Here is a 21,020-nt window from a genome sequence, read left to right as displayed (position 1 = left end):
AAGGATTACCATTCCTCTTTTTTCGAGATAATACTTTACTGGAGTGCACTCGCTCTCGACGTGTGGGCAACAGGACCTCCTCCATCTTCGAGGTTTCTTCGGCTTCCTCTTATTCTTCCTCTCCGTCCACTTATCACTCCCTTTGAGTGATGAAAAGTCCGGTGACCATAAGATTTAATCATTGCGGTTGAGAAATGCGTAGGATTTTTATCGGTTAAACTGTTGTTGTAAAATATATATAAACGTAAACATTTCTCAAAATTTGCCCATCTTAATAAGATAATCGTTTAAAATAAGTAGTAATCAAATACATATATTTGTTTTAGAATTATACAAGTTAATTTATACAAGTTAATATAATATTTCTAAAAGTCTAAAAGTATAAGATTTATGAAATTTATATAGAGCATAATGTGCAATAATAAATTAAGCAACAATTACGAACCAAAGTAAAAAATTAAATCCGTTTCCTGCAAGCATAAATATTTCACATTAGAGTAGCAAACAATTGTTAACTATGAGGTTTCTTGCTTTTGTAACGAACGATCGTACAACTGGAAACTTTTTTAGTTTTTTAGCCAGTATACATGTTTCAATCGTTTGTGCGACCAACATGGCAAAAGTGAAGTGAAGTCGAAATCATAAACTGCAGCGACAACGAAAATTGTCTGACTGCATGTAACATGCAACGTAGTAAAAAAAGAAGCATTATGTTGTAAGCATCTGTGTCGTAAAAAAAATGCATGCATTGTGAGTAAATCTGCTTCAAGGGGAGCAGATAGGAGAACGAGCGTCACCGGAACTTTTAATTAACTACGATATTTCTCACAAAGCTCTCTCTTTTTTTAATATGACTCATTCTGCGGCAGATATTTCCCTCATCCTGCTTACTCTCTAACGTTGCAACATTCCCCACGGATATAGCGGCGATTTAATCAAGCGGCCTTCGTAGAATTTTAAAAGCTAATTGCGATTCAGTTGCGGATTTTTACGCATTTTGCAAGATTGGCAGTACTGTTATTACAACCAATTATGGTACGTATAAGTGATGTGCTTTATTCATCATAATATATCTCATACATTAATAACATTGTTTATTATAACAAATGATATCAGCGATATAAACATAATTTAAAGCGAAGACTTTTCTTTTTGTATGTACTGCAAAAAATTTTTAAGAAATTTGAAGCATTTACGCAAATTGGACAATTTTTATTTGTCCTACTACTTATCTACAATTCTACGTAAATTCGTCTCTCTCTCTCTCTCTCTCGCTCTCTCTTTCTCGAGCTTTTTTTTATTTCAATTAATTAACTGAAAAAGCGAAGTACTTAATAAAAAATAAAAGAATTTTTTAATAAAACTTTAATCGATAGTAGTTAAAGGTTATCTGATACTTGTGACAGTTAAAATCATTTGCATGTTTTTTGATTACATGTGGATCTATACCAAGCAGTTGAAATTAATACGAAAATTGAAAGATGAAAGTAAAATAGAACAGAATTTACTGATTATCCTTAGAACTTATTACTAAAAAGCACTGATTTTACTGTGAATAAAATAATAGATCTATTGTAAGAAAAATCTCTATTCGAGAAAACTGTCATGTTAACGAAAAACATGTGACATAGATATATGGAGCTATTTATTGTGCGTAAATCAAATTACTCACACGGTGGGAAATTGTATTTGTGATAAATGAAAACGAAAGGATAGCCTATATCAATAATTTTGCGAATTAGTTTATTTATGTATACAGTTTATTTATGTATACAGTAAGAATTAGCAGCATATTACATTAAATGTATGTATCTGATATAGTAAAATATTGCCAAGTTATGCTTTCAAAACAAATGGTTTTAGTTTTTAGCAAAACTGGAGAAATTAATTGATTTTTAATTTTTATGTTTCTACAATGAATGTTTCTACAATATTTACTTTTTTATTGACTCCATTTCCCATTATATTTACATTGCTGATGAGTTGTATCAGAGACAAAGTATATAAATATGGAAATAAATCTTTATTCTTTCTGTTAAGCATCATTCAATTATTTTAAGAACAAATTAAAACAAAAATTAAAAACAAATCTATATATTTTAAAAATTAAATAAACATATGTTTAACGAACAGTCGTTGCAGTCTTTAAATATGCGTTGAGTTTCTTTGAGTTTATTATCCGTAATCCTCGAATAAAATTGAGTAGAGTTCTGTTGCAACGGCAACACGTCCCGACTCTCGATATATAATTGCAGCGACCTGGATCAACTATCGATATTTATTCGGACGTTTCATTGTTTAGATGGTCAGGACTGGGTCAGCTATATATAAACACGCTTGTATAATTGCAATCTTTGATTTCCCTGACAGCTGACTTATGATATTATAAAAATTATAAATATAAGCTATTAAAAAATTTTTCTCAATAAAATTTTTTTGAGAAGTAAAAAGTTTGAAATCACAATGTGCGTGGAAACACGTAAAATAATACGAGGCGTGAAACCAAGAATTTTGACTATAAGTAAGATTAAACGATGTCAAGTATGATGTATGTTAGGGTTTAGACCTTCTAGGAGAATTTATACAACATTTGGCGATTTCCTACTCCCCCTATATGCTACGTCATTCTTTCGTTTCATCCTAAGACAGCAACCTATATATCAAAATTCAATTCAAGCTTATAAAAAAAATAAAGATACATTCTTTAAAGATACATGTTATTAGAGACAAAATTTTTTTATGCGATACATATTGTTATTGTTACTATATAATAAGCTACAGGAATAGTGTTTTTGATGTTTTAATCTTTATATTGATTTTTTATTTTTTATTCCAATCTCAGCTTTAAACTTTGTTAACGTTAATCACTAAACGTTCAATTTTATTTTGTCTTCTCATCTCCCTGACTTTACTTTATTCTTCGTGACCGCTTAATACAATTTGCTAGGCTAACAGCTTCAGCAAATACACTTTTTTATCCCAAAAGTACTGTTAACCGATAAAGTCGAGGATAATACATGTCGTTTTACTTGCCACAATCTAAAGACAACATTAATTATTTTAATAATTAATATTGCTTCCTCATAGAGGAAGCTTTGTAATGGTGAAAAAATTTTTTTTCGAGATTTTGATGGAAATAGGTTTAGAATGTTCTAAAATGTCGAAAAATCATACTAGTAAAAAATGTCCGGAAGTATGTATGTATGTGTGTGTGTGTGTACGGATTTTTGTACACACATCTACTTCTACAATTTTTTAGATACCAGTTTGAATTTTTGCACACAAATAGAGTATCATAGAAAGTATGTCCTCCTCAAATTTTATTGAAATCGGTCTACCGGTATAGATTTTATGCAGATTTTCCTTTTTTTGAAAAATGTGTTTTACGCTGCCGCTTTCTCAATATTTGAGATAGCGATTTATTTTTAATTTTATTATATTTTCCAGTCTTTTCTACCCCTATTTCATATATAATTGGTTAAAATTTGATTGATCAGATCTCGTATTACACACATTTGAAATTTCGAAGAATTCGTACATACATAGAAGCTTTATAAAACTTGATCTGATCAATCAAATTTTAACCAATTATATATGAAATAGGGGTAGAAAAGACTGGAAAATATAATAAAATTAAAAATAAATCGCTATCTCAAATATTGAGAAAGCGGCAGCGTAAAACACATTTTTCAAAAAATTTGCTAACAAAGCTTCCTCTATGAGGAAGCCAAAACAAATAAATACCGATAATTATACCTCGAATAAAATAAAAACTTGCACACTTAGGAACTATGAGGAAGCAATGTGCAAGTTTCTACTTGCACAATTAAAAACTACGAGGAAACAATGTGCAAGTTTCTACTTTTTTTTATACTTTTTATTGTCTTGATATTTCTCACTTTTTGTGATTGAAGTTTATTTATTGCCATAATTATGTCGTTGCTTATTATATGTATATATGTTTAAGATTAACTTATATAGTATACAAAATAAACATAAAATTTTCCAACTCTAGTATCTTTTGATTTGTTCAAATATATGCTAACCCATCGGCATTGTGTTTTATTTTATTAGAATCAAAGCCTACTAAATGTAATTAGCAAAGTAGTTTCCGCCATAAATTGCTCGTTCGAAACAGCCCTCTGAGAGTAGGATCCGCATAATTGCACACAAACTTTATTGCAAAACTAATTAAAATTTTATATTCAAAGGAAGGTACTTAAATGTGGTAAGACTATAGAAAATATAAGACTAGAGTGCGCGAGTCATATGCTAGCACGTAAGAGACTGCGATATATAGGAATAGAAAAAGAACGCTGCAGTATATATATATATATATATATATATATATATATATATATATATATATATATATATATATATATATATATGGGCCCCTTCTGTGTCAGACAAAGACCGAAGGGGCCCATACTGCAGATTTCTTTTTCTATTCCTATCGCGAAAAGACAGTTTTCTCTTTCTATTCCTATATCGCTTTTTCAGCTCGCTTGCACACTCTATTCTTATATCTCTATGGGTAAGACAAAGGAGCGCAGATATTCAATTCAATTTCAATTTTAATTCCCCGGTTCTACTGTTTTTTCACTCGTTCTGCTTTTAGCAGATAATTAAAATCCGTCATGCGAGTTTTAATTAATCGTAGGGTCTATCATAGAAGAAAGCGCAATCATCAGGTTCGTTATTACGTCTTACCGTGCTATCAAAGGCTACGCCCAAAGGTACACAAATGTGACAATACGCTGGCGCTGATGTATTTCTCACTCCGTGACAAATGTGTCTTGAGTTAATAATACAAGTAGCACAATAGAACTAGGCCGCAATTCTGTTCTATCTTATATATAGTCACCATCTTATACATTTCAAATTCCAGACGAATTTCCATAATAATTGTACCAAGAAATGGATGGACGTAGCGCCGCCAGTTCTATTACTCATGGCTTTATTATACTTACGCATTTGATGTGTGTGTCTATATCTCGCACAACGTATACATATCTCGGTGAACTTCTCACAGTTTCACGCTTCTACGCATATATATTAATACGAAGCGGGATTTCTGCGTCGCAACTTAGCTGACTGATAGCATAGTTTATCCCTTACGAGGCAACACGTTACACGTTGTCGCCATTATTTGCTCGATTACTGCACGATTAAATTTAACATCCTTCTGTGTCTAAATTGCTTTTGTGCGAGCGACCTATTTCTCTGAAATAGCGCGGTTGTCCAATCTTTCTTATTGCCGCGCTCTTTTTGCATGGCAAAATTTGCATGGACGCGTTGCCGCGACATTGATGTAAATGCAAGAATGCACTTAGGAATCAAAAGCTTGTGCTTTTATCTAATTCTATACTACATATAATTTTGAAAAAAGTATGTATTGTTATTGCAGCTATATGTTTTTGATTACATAATAATAAATTTTTTTAATATACTAGAGGAAAAAAAAAAATATTGATGAAGATATAAACTTATTTATTCATCTGATTTCTAAAACTTCTGCATGCTTTAATAAACTTCTGATAAAATCTATAATTTCTTTTGTTGATATTTATTTAAATGTCTATCGGATACTTCAGCTCTAAAAGCAAAAAAGCATAAACTACATTTGAAAAAATTATAACGCTTTATTATAAATACATGAAACAGTCGCATCTTTCGATTTCATATAACTTAGTAGCAGGTGTTGCAAGTTGCATAACCGACGCGACCACAAATCTCGTGCGGTATATGTGCTCGCATTTGTATGTTTCATTCTAAGTTCGGCACCGCGCCGTTATTCAACCAACAAGCATTAAAGTTTGCCACCCCATTCTGTATTAGCGTTACTCATCCAATTATTATCACAATCAAATGCAACTTTCATCATTCTTGCGTGAAATTATAATTATTTATATATATTCTGAACGAATATATCGAATAGAGTAAGAGAAGAGAACAAAAAATAAACGAAGTACATGTCATATATGAGAGATGGGTACATTGTTTTTACATAATACTGCTTAGGGATTATATATATACAGATACATGCCTCACAAAATATAAGTACATATGTATCTCCAAATGTCTTATATGACGATATGCTGCTGCTACGGACAATGTTGGTTTTTATGTTTCAGGATTTTGTTACGGGCTTGAGTGTACTATCTCGTGGCTCGATAGATGAAAAACTTCGTTGGACGTTCTCGCTTTATGATATCAACGGCGACGGCTGTATCACGAGGGAGGAGATGACGGACATTGTGACTGCCGTATATGAGCTGATGGGAAAATTTTCTGATCCCAACATGGACCATGAGGGTGTACGTCTCAAAGTGGATCGTATGTTTCAGGTAGAATAATGAAATTTTCTCCGAAAACAGATCTTCAAAACACTCGTAAAAAAAAACTATAAAATTTTCGACACTTATATTATATAAGTAGATATTATGAACAGATAACAGTATCACAAAATGTTTCCAAAACTATTTCGGTTCAGAAATCTAATAAACTTATAGTTAATTTATAGTTTATTAAAAAAGACACGATTGAATTAAAAATATCGATTGATTTGGAGCTTCGGGAGAGCGTTTTAAATTAATGAATCTCGTATCTGTTTCAAACGTGAAATGACTGTCGATAATCTGTTCACTTCAGTGGAAGAAAACGAGCTTCCGCGGAGAGTGTATCCGTGAGACAAAAACGAGCCTTTTCTTTTTAGAAGCTGTCACATTGTTAGCTGCGGATGACAATGCCCGCAGTGCACTCGGTCTCTTCACCTATCTCCGCCGCTACAGGCGAAAAAAGGAGCAATCTGTTTTACAGAGACAATTTGCGCGGATGACGTGTCTTCTGTCTGATACAAACTATACGCTTCATCAATTCTATGACAAATGAAGTTCAAAGAGTTAACGTTTTTAGGATACGATGCACAGGATTGTGTTGACAATCGAACCGTGCAAAACAGGCATCCGCGCCTTCGTAAAACAATTGTGCTGTAAAATACATGATAAATGCCGCACTAATATAAAAAGTTCAAAGAACATATAAAACTTCTATTTTTTATCTATTGCAAAGAAATTAAATATCACAAAACGTGTTAGACACACGTAGAAATAAAACTTTAAAGAAATAAAATGATAATAAGTATATTGCTAATCTTATTTCGCTCGGACGCTGTGATCTTAGTCAACAAACGCTCTTTTACATAAACAGTATTCAATTCTATAATATTATTAGAAGACACGAAGTTTCTGAGCGGAAGCTTGTTTCGTAACTATTATCGGCTGGCACGTCACGACCCTAGATTCTCATCTTCGATTCTGTATAGCTAGGGTTAGACTTATTGATGTGCTTCCTACGCTCCCGTTGTCGTTGAAAGGAAACGCAAATTCGACGGTAAAGGCGACGCGACCAGAAAGGGTAAACGCCTTGTTTAACGTTGCTGCTTTTGAGGCATGCACACCGATGCGCGTATACACACTCGTGGTCGCGTATGCGGCAGCCGCGACAACATAAGGGAGATAGGATTAGTACTACAACATGAAGCTCCAACTCGAAACCACAGTACATACGCGCACCTTGCGTTTACATATATACGCGGATAGTTTAAATTTTAATTGCTTGTGGTCTCAGTTCCTCAAAGGCCCCAGGGGCTTTTCTCAAGGAACCACGCTACCTTCTCAATCTAACTTGCAGCTCCCGCGCTATGACACACGTTATGCAATAAACATGACACTCGGAGGTTTTAATCACTTTCGTGGCGAGCTTCCAAAAAGGAGATAGAAAAATTAATCTCCTTTTTTGAACGCTACTACCAGATTAAATAAAAATATTTAAAAAAGTATTTAAAAAAGTATTGTAATTTATAAGCAAATCTATCTTTTGATTTTCGAAAAATATCACAGTCAAGTAAAACGTATGTGTAAGTGCAAACAAATCTTCCTTCATATTGAGACACATTGATCTGTGAATAAGAATTTTGTGTGTTCTCCGCGTATATTATCATTTACACAGATTATATATATATATATACGTTTTACTTGACTGTGATATTTTTCGAAAATCAAAAGATAGATTTGCTTATGTTACATCTCTGTTAAATATCGACATATCTATTTGTCGTTGCTGAGAACTGCCAGAAACAATTCGATAATAGTAATAGAAACTATTGGTCGCTGTTCACTATCCAATTAAATGTTATTTCTGGATACCTGCCAATATTCTGTAGTCCGACCCTTTGATTCGCATGATGTAATTTATTAGTCAATTTGAAATCAATTCTACAATTCACCGTAAACCGAAACGTCCGTGAAACTGGAAACTGCCATTGAACTACCTACTACTAAATTTCTGTGAACAGATGTTACTTGCGGTTAAACTTTACTGTCATAATATCAATAACATCTGGTACATGAATGATCCTTTTTCAATGCCATATTGCCACATCATTCTGCGACGCGTGCAGGGAATATCGACGGTAAAATTGTTATATTACATTCTCGCGTGTGAATCGAAATCGATTATAAATGCGCAAATATAAGTGAACTTCGTTAATATGTACGTACGGATTGAATCTCGATAATGATACACCAATATACATATATGACGTATGACGTGTATACCATTTTTCGAATATGCAGTCAGCTTGTAACAATGTTCGTTTTGTAGACGAAGAAACGGAATACCGTGCAACTTAGATGTACGTTGCAGACATTCTATATAGGTTTTCTTTTCCGGACATTAACGTTTGTATACGTAGATAAATCGACCCCGGACTTTCGCTAAAAACTTGAAGAATGCGGCGCAAGACAAGACTTCTTCAACAGTCAAACGATTTTTCAAGCATCTTTCTATCTCACGGTATATAGCGATACGGATACTTTGAAGTTTGTTTCGCCAAAGAGAAAAAGAAAGATTTATTCGACAAAGAAATATAATGTAACAAATAAAATTAAAATACATAAATATGATAAATAAGATGAGACGTAATAGAAGGAATTGCATCACGTAAACAAGAAACTGCAGAATGTACGAAATAGGAAAAGTTTCATTTTGGCATTATATATGCCATGTAAAGTGAAGTACTCAACCAATAGCAAATGAGGTAATGAGATTTGTATATAAATGAAAATACACAAGGGAACAATTTGTGTTTCGAAAATAAATAAGAGAATGAAGAAAGGAAGAGCCCCGTACCTACATAACATATTTTTTTATTTTATTGATTTTAAAAGTTAATTAACAATCGATGTGACGCAATCTCATATTGCAAATATATCATTTGTGGATAATTCATATGAATCTACTTTATTTAAAAATTAATCAGGTATGCTGATCGACCCAACTGGCCAAATTTTATTAATCAAAGTAACGCAATTGCTCTCTCTCTCTCTCTCTCTCTCTCTCTCTCTCTCTCTCTCTCTCTTTCTCTCTCTCTCTCTCTCTCTCTCTCTCTCTCTCTCTCTCTCTTTCTCTCTCTCTCCTCCCCCTTCCCCCTCCCCTTTCCCTTAAATGCATTATAGAGATGTTAATTATGTGAACTATAATGTAAAAAATCTTTGTCACAAATACTTCTTTATATGAGTAAGCTTTAATGAAGTGTTCTCGAAAAGTCAAATAAACTTCCTTTATTATAAGTAAAACATACGGTATGTCTGAGTTTTTGTTCTTCTAGCTTTACGAGATTCTTTCAAGATAACGATAAAGCATTATTAAAGCTAACCCCAAGCCATGAATACAAGCCACGAATGAAAAATGGACCGGTGGACACTTTATAAACTTCTAACCGCAGCACAATGGCTTTGAACGCTTACGAAGATTTTCAATGCGCTCGTAGAAAAGCGGTGAAAAAATAGTTCCCGTCCTTCGCGGTTTTGTGTGTTTTTCCATCAATATTCTTCTTAGATAACTTCTTTAAATGTAGCAAGCTTAATTATACACAATTGTTTAAGAGATCTAGATCGACTGCATACTTATGCATTTTTTCATTTGTTTAAAATATTTTGTTGTCAAGGCTTTAAAAAATTATACTATATAATACTAATAATAAATTATAAAATTATATAATACTCTTTTTATCAATAAATTTTACAATTAATTAGAAAAATATTTTAGTCGTTACCAAAATTCTTCCAAATTCCTACATATACGTCTGTTTATCAATTTCTAATTATACATGTATATTTATATTGTATCTATACGTACATGTGCGTTCAAGAAAGGATATTATCACTTACTCTTTGCATAACTAAATGTCAATCCACCCTTAATTTTTTTGTAAAAACATTTGTTTCGATTAAACTGACACTAATTAATCACGAGGAAAGCAGAGGTAATGAGCGTCGCAGAAATACCTGCGTTATTCATAGCACTAATTAAAAACGAGCTTTATTCGAGCACCGTTCGCTCCAGATAACGATTAAATCCGTCCTATTGTTTCTGGAAACTGCGCAGCCAGTGCTCTCTAGCACTTCTCATCACAGAAAAATGGGCTACCTTGCCAATTTTTGGTTTTACGATTGAATCGTTTCCATGTTACGTCATTCGCAAATAGAGATCAGTACACAGAAGATAAAAGAAAAATATAAAATATAAAATCTTACAAGCTTAATTACTATTAAATATTATATTTGTTAGTAAAATCTGAAAAAAATTATAATCGTCAAAAATTGTCAGAAGAACTGTTTCTTAAATATTATTCAGTGGATTTGTAGTAGCTTATTTGACATGAGATAATAATATTGTCTTTTAAAATGAAAGATCTTGAGGATAAAATTTAAGCTTATCTTTTTAACATACCAAATTGAATAACAAGATCCTATTATACCATCGGTTCCGTACAATCCTGGTGTTCTCCATATTTCCGGTGATTACTACTGATTATAATATGGTACAAGGATACGATTTAGCTTGTAATAAGTCGTGATACCAATTAATCCTATCTGACGGTACACGACAACAGGTTTCACCCACGCATACGAGCTTTCTGTTTCGCAGTGCGAGAGCAGTAATAATTTTGCCAATTGCACCTGCCAATGGCCAATTTACCATCGTGCAACCTAAATGATCGTACATGCACGCAACACGACTTGAAATGCCAGCTTCGACTTTCGGTGGTATTTGTTCCGTAAATTAACTCGATAGATTGCCACGAATTGCAAATAATTATAACACCTCGATAATGCCTACACGTCTAGTTGAATATATTTGAATAAATATGCGAAGACCGCATTGTTAATCACACTGTATTTATTGGTATAATTATCAACGATTTATTGTGCGTGGGAAAGAATAAACTGTAACAGTTTTCTTTCATAAATTATGAATTTTTAATAATTTTGATGTGGAAAGAATGGAATTGAATTAATATTAAATAATATTTAAGTAATAAATTACTTGTACACTACACAAAAATAACGATATTGAAATATATAATTGAAACGTACGACGCAGTAGAAACAGACTTCTAGCGCGACCGTGGTCGATCAGTTTTACATCAGTTCTACTTTAAGTGACGCATACATTTACATCGGCATACCATCGTAGAAACGCGGAAGTGTGAGAGGACGTCTACGTGCTTTTTCGTTATCGTATATCGTCTTAGGATATACGTCAGCGGTGGTTTTTCAATCTAGGTCAACGTGATGTTTTTTTTCTGAGTTTAAGCTTTATAGTAATTCTGTTCATTTATAGTTCAGTCAATCATGTTATAGTTGCGAGATATGAGGCTCCGGATATCCGTGACCAACTGTGATGCCAAACAAAGAGAGATTCATAAAGCGGATTTTCGTACCCTTCTATAGAAAGTTTACACATAATACCGTTATAACATTTTACATAATACTAACTTTTTGACACAATGTTTCATCACAGTTACGTTACGACGTTCATTAAGTGTTAAGCCAATTTGTAACTGACACTATAGTGACAATACAATGCAAATTATGCATGATGTTGTAATTTTTATTAATACATTATAATTTGTTATATTGAAAACGTTAATATTATAATTTATATTAATTTTACTTAAGCTACTTTATATAAACAACAGGTGTTTTTATTATATTATGACACATATTATACACACACAATGTTTTGTTAATTTAGACACAAGCCTATTTCTAATGTCTAGTTGATAGAATCATTTAATTTCATTAATTAATTTTATTTCAGAAAATGGACGGCAACAGAGACGGCGTAGTGACGCTATCCGAGTTTTTGGAGGCATGTCGAGCAGATCCGGATATCTCAACCAGCATGGCTGCTCTAGATACTGCTTTCTGACACTCACCGCGTCCGCGATATATACCATGGACTTGAAGGGATCACTCGATTAGGAAATAAATCGCTCAATATTGTACCTTAACTCCTTGGACCAGAGATGAGGAAATAAATTCCTCAAAATGTGTCCCGTCGTCCTGGAGCGACTGATATGCGATTTTTCAGAATTGATTGTTTCGAGAGACAACATTGCGTCACTTTGCGCGTATTAGCTCAACAAAATCTACTCAGCGGAATTTCTAGATATGCAAGAAAAGAGTATTACGAAAAAGAGTATAAAAAAAGTATAAATAAATGGAGTGTTTCAGAGATTTGTGACTTAGATGTACCAAAGAATTACAAAAATGGTTGTTTTGTGATAGGATCAACGACAACTAAGCGAATATTTGATTGAATTAATGTGCTGCCTCCCTCACCCCTGAGATAGGATGTTTATAGGATTAGATGTCGGAATCTGCAAGTGAGAAAATATATGCGACAGCAGATTGGAAGCAAGTAACGAGCATGTTAGGACGATAAAATAATTTTTTGGTATTTTGCTTGAAAACTTGCTTAGAAAATGATGATATCGTATGCAAATAGCAAACATGATATCTGCTACGAAAAGAATGTGTGTAATGAACCTCCCCCAATAGTCAAGTGTCGGCAAGTGGATTTCATAAAACTTTAGCGTTAGTGTAAGTGGTTAGCGAATAAACGAGAATTAGAAGCGGATCTTTGTATCGAATGGATATTGTATTATTGTAAACTGTAAGCGAAAGATTAAGAATGTATTTTTAAAACTTATATATGCACGACGTTACTCGCACTATTTTATTTTAATTTTTAATTACAAATTTTTTCAATAAAAATTTTTTAATTGTTTGTTGAACGCACCCCTTAGATAAATGACACAATTATTAAAAGTGGTTGAAGGTTGTACTTTATGTTTGAATATACCTATGTGCTGAGACGATAAAAACACAGCATGTACTTATTCAGTTGCATTCTCAGACGACTGTAATGTATTGTACATTCACGTGAATATACTCGTAGCCCTACGTACATTTTTAACAACAGCGTGCGAGTTCCGCGTGCATATAGAACTGTAACATAAAAAACAAAGTTAAATGCGAGAATGAGCGTCAACTCACGATTGAGACATACAAAGTTTATCGTGAATCCCGTCGTACAGCTGGATATGTCAAGCGGGATTTGTTGTTTCTAGTGCGTAAGCATGTAGATGGTAAGCGATATCAAAATATTTATTTTTGTGACAGGTAAGCGTATTATCGTTGTAAGATTCTAGATTGTAAAGACTGTGTGCTGCTAAAGAAGGAGATAAGTGAATTGGATTAGTTGAGAGACAAAAACTGGAAGAAATATTCGAAGACAGAGGAAAAAGGCCTCTCTTTATCGATCTGGCATTAGAATGATCCATTGTCGAATATATGCAAAACATTTTATTATAATTAATCAACACGAGTCGTGGAGACTGGACCAAGGCTTCCGCGATGGGCGAAGAGGATTTACTTGAGCGAAGTATATTTAATCATTTTCCATCACTGCCTACTTCTGGATAACTATAAATAAATAAGGAGGAATGGAGACGAGTAAAATTAAACAAAACTCCGATGCATCGAGACCATGCAGCAAGTCTGATCGAAATCATCGACCTTAGATTGGGAAGCGGCGAAATGAGGCTTATATTTATTTAGATTTATACGAGTTTCAAGTATCCTTTCATTATGTGCGTTTCTTGTAAAATACTCGAGATAGCGAATCGCGAATCGCTATTTGGATATTTCTTCGATTTAGAGAATATTGGGATGCGACGACAAACTTCTTCTAACAACCAAACTGACGCAACTCCAATTCACGCAGTGTATCAATATGTCGAACGTGGAGAGATAATAGAAGGATACGAATAACAAAGTCAGTAAAGAAATGACAGAAGCGACAAAAAAAGACAGATCGCGCACGACAAGAATTACAGGCGTAAAGATTTCTTCGATTTTTAGCAGCGCCTATCTATATATAGAGCATAAGACTTATATATAAATTGAGATAAACATCGAATGTTGTCTCATATCACTCGATCACTACCGCATGTCTTTGAAGTTACGTAAATAAGTGTATAAAAGACAGAAACGGGGTAACTGTGTCGTTTAGATACTTTCGAATTCGATCGAATACTAGTTTTAGATGCGAGAAAGGAAGGAAATGAGTACTCTTACCCCACGATGATTAATCGGAAATAAGCTAAATCTAAATATGTTATGGGCTTTTTTATGCGATGCCATTAGTTTTAGAATAATGTTATTGTTTTTTAAGAGTTAGCGAGACTAGACTGACGATACCTGGAATATTATTAAGTTTCGCAAGATATAGAAGAACAGCACACGAAATAGTAATTTTTTAACAAGAAGACAGAGTTATAGCACTTATTCAGGATGTAAGCTCTCATTACGTAATGTCACGCCATATGCTTAATTCATATTATCTCAACTATACACATCCGCGCATATTTTTCCATATTTCCTCTAAGAACATATAATTCGGTATACTTCTCTATAGCTTTTATACTTCTTGTTGAACTTATATCATTCAATCTCTATTGTACGCTGCCAAACTGCATGTTACCTTCTTTCGCAAACATCGAGTTATCTACAGGAAATTTCATAAAGTAACGTAAGTTCGATCACGGTTTTAGCAACGTAATATGCAAAAGTTTGGCTTTAATTTAAGTTTTGTTACAAGTTATTTTACATGAACAGTGAGGAAACGAGATTGACAATGATATAATGTATCCTTTGTATTATCTTAAATCAACGATTGTCAATTTTTAGTTATATTTTATATGTTACACAAACAGAAGAAAGTAATACAGTGCTAAATAATTTAAAACAGCATTAGCTTCTTTTTTAACGTCATAATTATTATGCTAAACTATAAGCTATAATCGTGCTGCTTTATTTAGTGTGATATCAATAGTTTTATATTATTGGACAATAAAAAATTTTATTATAATGCGATCAGAGACAAAACTATATAATAATAATAATAATATCGTTTGTATTGAAGATACAATATTAGGGTAATATTTCCTCATTTTTCTCAGGATATACTTGAAATGGCTGCCTGAAATCCAACTATTATATTTTAAATACATAATTGGCAACTGTTTAAAAGTAGGGACGAGAATTATTTATGCTCAATCTAGTTATTAAAACATAAAATTAACATAACTTCCGCGCTTTCCTTAATTTGATTTTACAAAACATAAAATTGTTATTGGTTCTTAACACAATTCTGATGTAAAAATCATGGATATTTCTATTCTATCTTGATAATTGAGATTCTAGATTGCTATTGTACTATCTCATAGATGGTTTATATAAATCATAAATATACAATACGCTATTTTCCTTTATTTCAAGATAAACGTGTGCACATAGCGTTTCCGGTTTTTTTTTTAATAAAAAAAGCAATGTTACTTTTATTATATCTTCCATTACATTCTCTTATAATAACATAAATTACTTCATATGTCGTTTTATAACTAAGAATAGGAATTAACACATAAACCCCTTTCGTCATCTTATTGTTAGTTTCTGACAGAGATTGAAATATATTTTGAAAACTGATATTAAATCAATATTTACCGATATTAACCGTATATTAATCACATAAACTTTCATAAACGACAAATTACAAGTTGCGTCCAATAAATTAAACTTGAGAAAAACCTCAGCACGTTTCTGATCGCTAAAAAATTATTTATAAGTACTTCTTCTCATGTACTGCTGCATGTTTCTGATATATCTAATGTAAAAAAAAATTCGAAAAACAAGATAAATGAACGAAATTCAATGTGTGTACGCAAATTGACATTTGCACAAAATCAAGCTATTTCTCGCAACTATCTATCATAATTCAAAAGTTCTGCATAACGCGATTATTACGTATGTAATTGGTAGACTTTTGGTTGCATTGCTCTTAAAATTTGTGTCACGCGACTTACAACGAGCAAAAAATCGGAAAAAATGAAAGAATAAAACATCTCTTTGATCGACTCTATCACGTGGATACTATCTATATGTAGCTAGTTCAGCTACAAGGCTATAAAGCACCACGAGTACTACTATCTTGACTCTCTTAACGTAGAAAAATGCTATACTCGAATAGAATTCAAGAATCTATATCTATCAAAATTTATCTCTTCTCTCTGTAGATAGTTGAGTCCTCACCGAGGGTATGTTCGGTGGTATCTATTTTAGACATTATAGCTGCTGGACAGAGAAAATACAACATTGAAATTGATCTGTGAAAGTGACGTAAAACGCAAACGGCGGAAGTACCAAAGCGAGAAGGTAGCTATCCGTTGTTCGCGAAGTCGAGAGTTATATTTAAGAAGAATTATTAGATAGAAAATGAAAGAGATAATGGTCGGGTTGTACGCGTACTAGCTGACAGATGGTCCAATCATAGATTATATATTCATAACGGGGAAAATAAACGAGAACTTAAAAGAATAGCGCCTAAAATGTGTTACGCGAAGTATGGGAAACAGCGCGCGAATGTTATGATTGTATATAAAAGATAAAAAATATATATAAGGCACCAGAGATATATTTACATTGTCGTATAAAATTATAAAATCGAATTTTTAATTAAATTTATATTCGGATTATACAGATGTTTTTCGGACTTTTGTGTTGCTGGAAATAAAAGTAAAAAATTTGCTTAAGAGAATTACGTTGACACAAAAAAATTATCTACTTGAATTTATCATCTATTGAGTTCCTGAAATAACCAATTAAGTATTTTAAAGTAGAATAATATTAGATAAGATTATTATATTGATTAGTATCCATTATATAGAATTGTCATGATGATTCTGAACGCATCCTTGTTTATTCAAAGTTATTGCGCGATAAGCGCTTATCTTACGACAAATATATTGTGTCATGGTAATGTGCTGCAAAAATGTATCACGCGCGGTTTCTCAAGCATTGTGTATTGAACACAACAAAGTTACAGAGAAATTATTATATGATGTTAAAATATGAAGGATTTTAAAACAGATTATAAAAAGCAACAGGCAAGAGATATTCATATATTTTCAGTGTAAATCAAGTACATGTATATACTTGTGATAAGACTACGTATCTCATAGCTTTAACGGCTCGCCGATGCCCAGGTGGAAGCGAACCTTCCTTGGTAGCGATATCGAAATTGTGCGAGTCACGATCAACGACGCTGTACTACGCCTCGTTGTAAAAAAAAAGCTACATGGCCAATATGTAATATATATGTGTTCTGTTAACAAAGATGGTGTGCTTCCACTCGAGGAAGAGCGCGTAAAGGAGTAATCGTTTGGATGTTGATTGTTAAATGTTAGGATAGATGGGTACGACGTTATATCCTTTCAACCCGAACTACATGTTAAGTATGCATTTTGTCTCTTTATCTTCGATTACGATTGCGTCTCGTTATTTCATCGGATTTCAATCGTCGATACGTGTCTGGTGCGATTTTTAACGTGTAGCTTTTCTTTGTATGCAGATTTCGAGGGGAAAAAAAAATAAAATGTTTAATTTGTAATACAGTCACTGCCGTCGCTTTTCTGCAATAGAAACCAATTTTCGCTTCGATCGTTTTTTCGATATTGTCCCGAAAAGATGCTTATTCGTGACGCGCAAACTGTTTATATTTATCATACAAGATTCATTTGGAAAGATTCATCGTACGTAAATGTTTTGTCTGTCGTCCTTTAAAAATTTTACGTTTGCGTCTTTTTTAGTCATTTCTCGAAACTTAGTCATTGTCTCGCATAATTATTACAGATAATTTATTGTACTATATCTTGGAAGCATGTATTTTATAAATAAATAGATAACCAACGTATAATGCGTGCTGTCATTCGTTTTACTATTAGTACCATTATTTCAGTCATATATATAGAAAGAAATTAGCTATTGAATACGATTATATATATATATATATAACGATGCACAGAAACGACATATATATATCAAAATATTTTTTATACGCTCTTATAAAAAAACAGGTTATAGCAAAAAAAGAAGAGAAAAAAGAAGAGTTAATATTAATTTGTAAATTCTGTATAGCTCTTCAACACGGCTATAGAGATATAACATAAGAATAAAAATAAATACGATTATCTCTTTTTAATATATTAAATATAAATGTTGCGCCGTGTTGTATGATATAATATCACGCAGTATGTCCATAAACTTTTTATTCCACCAATATTTGTTACGATTAATTATTTATATAAACCGCGTTCAATAAAGCAAATCATTATTGAATTATCTTATTGTTCGAATCCTTAAAAAAACTCAATCGCGTGTCAAACGCTACACGATACTCACGTCACAGAGAAGCTTTATCCCGGATTTTTTCGTGGGACCAAAATGATTAACGTCTCATCGCCTAACGTCAGAAAATGAACGTGGCTACGTAGCACCAATTTCAAAAATGGATATACTGACATGACAAGTCGTGTACAGGGGCTTCCGATTCGACGGTCCTCTGCTCACGTAGTCGCCGCGTCAGTGTGAAGTTTGAACACTTTAAACCAATTTGAACAAAGACACATTCTGCTTTTTGTAAGTAAATTTTTCTTTACTTGTGCCAGAGAGAAACCTAAAGAGCTTTTTCTGCTTTTTCGCGTGTTGCATTTTCCGACGCGCCGCCTGAGAAAGTGCAACTCAACTACGTCGTTTCGCTCGGTAACCGCTAACCGCACATGGTTTGCGTCCGTGCTAATGGTTCGTGTCCGAACACTCCGAACTAGCCAGCTGGAGCTGGAGGGGATATTCTGGCCGCGGAGGCCGCGCTCGTGTAATTTCTTATATATTAAACTGATGGGGTGCCTCTCTCAGGTTTCTCTCTCTGGTTGTGCAAACCTTCGTAAAAGAAAACTCCGAACGAGATATATAACTAATAATTGTAACTTGCTGAGAAATGTGTGAAAAGCATTTGATTCTTATCGCGAATTCAAATTATTCGTCTTTCAAATACCCGAATCCGCCGAAAAGCCTCGACGCCAGACGCGCTCTACCGGCCGTTAGCCGTTACACAGTCCCGACGTCCCGCGACGCGTTGTGTTGTGACGTTCGGAGGCGCGATCGCGCGCTCCGAAATCAGTCGCGGGTTTCGTCCGTCGAAAGCGCACACGGTGAGCGCGAATTTTCGTCGGGAGTGCCGATTACAGTGGCGGGCTATCATCGGTGCGTATATAGATTTATCGCCGACTCTCACGATCGCGATCGACGCGTCCTATGTATACCGTGATTCGGAACCGTTTCGGTTACGTTATATACAGTGAGTACAGATTCCGATGACGTAGTCGCGCGAAAGTGATCCTTGTGCTCCTTCGAAGAAATCGGAAACGCGAGAATGCCTGGCGTACTTTTCGTTAGATGTGGCGATTCCAATATCCGTATTCTCGTGATTATATCGTGCGCGTTCACCGCGCTTCATGGAAAATCCGCCACTTGGGCTGCAGTCCACTTAATTGACGCTATATACAAAAATGCTTCGAAGCATTTTGATGCTCCTCCTTTCTTTCAATGAAAGAAAGGAGAAGAAGAACGTTTTAAAGCATTTGTAGCGTCAAGTGGACCGCAGCCTTGATCCTCGTATGCCGAAATTGTCGAACGTGTAACGCAAACTTGCGACAGTTCCGTCAAGTGAATTCCGTGTGGCTGTAGCGTCACTGCCTGCAGCGAGTGCTGGTGCCGTGCACCAGTCGGTAACGTGCAACTTTGGTTACCGACGTGGTACGTTGCATTCTTAATGCGAAAGTTTCGTCAAGTAGACTCCGTGCGACCGTAGCACGGATTTGTACACTTGAACTAATTGAAGCATGTTGTATTTATATATATATATATAATTGCGATTACTGCCAATTGCTACATATATATATATATATGTAGCAATTGGCAGTAATCGCAATTATTTTCTTAGCCGTGATCATACTTGCACGTGTAGATATTCCAATAGATCAAAAGCATGAATCGTTATAATTAATTTTATAATTACTACATTTATGTACATGAGTTAATTGAAAATCTTTTTTATATTTTTTTCATAATATATCAAAATATGAAGTAATAATTAGCAGTAATAGTGATCATTTTCTGTATTAGCCGCAATTACTGCTTCATGTATACCTATTGTTGTTCTGCAAATTAGGAGCGTGAAATTGCTATAATTAATATTATGATTATTATGTTTATGTGCATGAGTTAATTGAAAACCTTTTCTATATTTTTTATATACGATTGTAAATTAAAATATAAAATAATAATTGGCAGTGATCGTGATTGTTTTCTATATTGGCCACGATCAATGCTTACAGTGCATGAGTTAATTGAAAACCTTTTCTATATTTTTTATATACGATTGTAAATTAAAATATAAAATAATAATTGGCAGTGATCGTGATTGTTTTCTATATTGGCCACGATCAATGCTTACAGAGAGAGTTGCTCGATTAATTATTATGAATTATAAATTAATACAACTTTAGAAACATTGTAACTAGTGCTACGGTCGCTACAGTTATTTCTTTCGTCATATTTCAGATTATGATTTTTAATTATCGAGAAATAAATATACCTCAGAAAAATATGTAAGCACATATAGTTCCAAAAAACATCAATCATGATACAGTTATATTACATAGATATAGTCAGTAATGGATTTTAGAATTTCAAAATTTCTAAGCA

General features: G+C 33.5%; 1 protein-coding gene across 7 annotated transcripts in view; it reads left to right on the top strand.

Annotated features, from left to right (window-relative positions):
* The window catches only part of LOC143895945 (A-type potassium channel modulatory protein KCNIP1), a 166,531-nt gene extending 148,658 nt beyond the window's left edge, over positions 1–17,873 (top strand). For 6 of the 7 annotated variants that reach the window (XM_077403460.1, XM_077403459.1, XM_077403458.1 and 3 more), the window contains 2 exons: positions 6,138–6,350; positions 12,172–17,873. In XM_077403460.1, the coding sequence (XP_077259586.1) occupies positions 6,138–6,350; positions 12,172–12,282 (324 nt within the window). In that variant the 3' untranslated portion in view covers positions 12,283–17,873. Of the gene's footprint in view, positions 1–6,137; positions 6,351–6,718; positions 9,998–12,171 lie in introns of those variants that run through there. The other variant, XM_077403455.1, reaches the window with a different exon arrangement.
* Positions 17,874–21,020: the final 3,147 nt, after the last annotated feature.

Source organism: Temnothorax americanus, unplaced genomic scaffold (genome assembly GCF_048541705.1).
Source record: "Temnothorax americanus isolate GAGA-0224 unplaced genomic scaffold, ASM4854170v1 Scaffold17, whole genome shotgun sequence".
Lineage (NCBI taxonomy): Eukaryota > Metazoa > Arthropoda > Insecta > Hymenoptera > Formicidae > Temnothorax > Temnothorax americanus.
The sequence above is the reverse complement of the archived record's forward strand: the minus strand, read 5'-3'. Positions and strand labels throughout refer to the sequence as shown.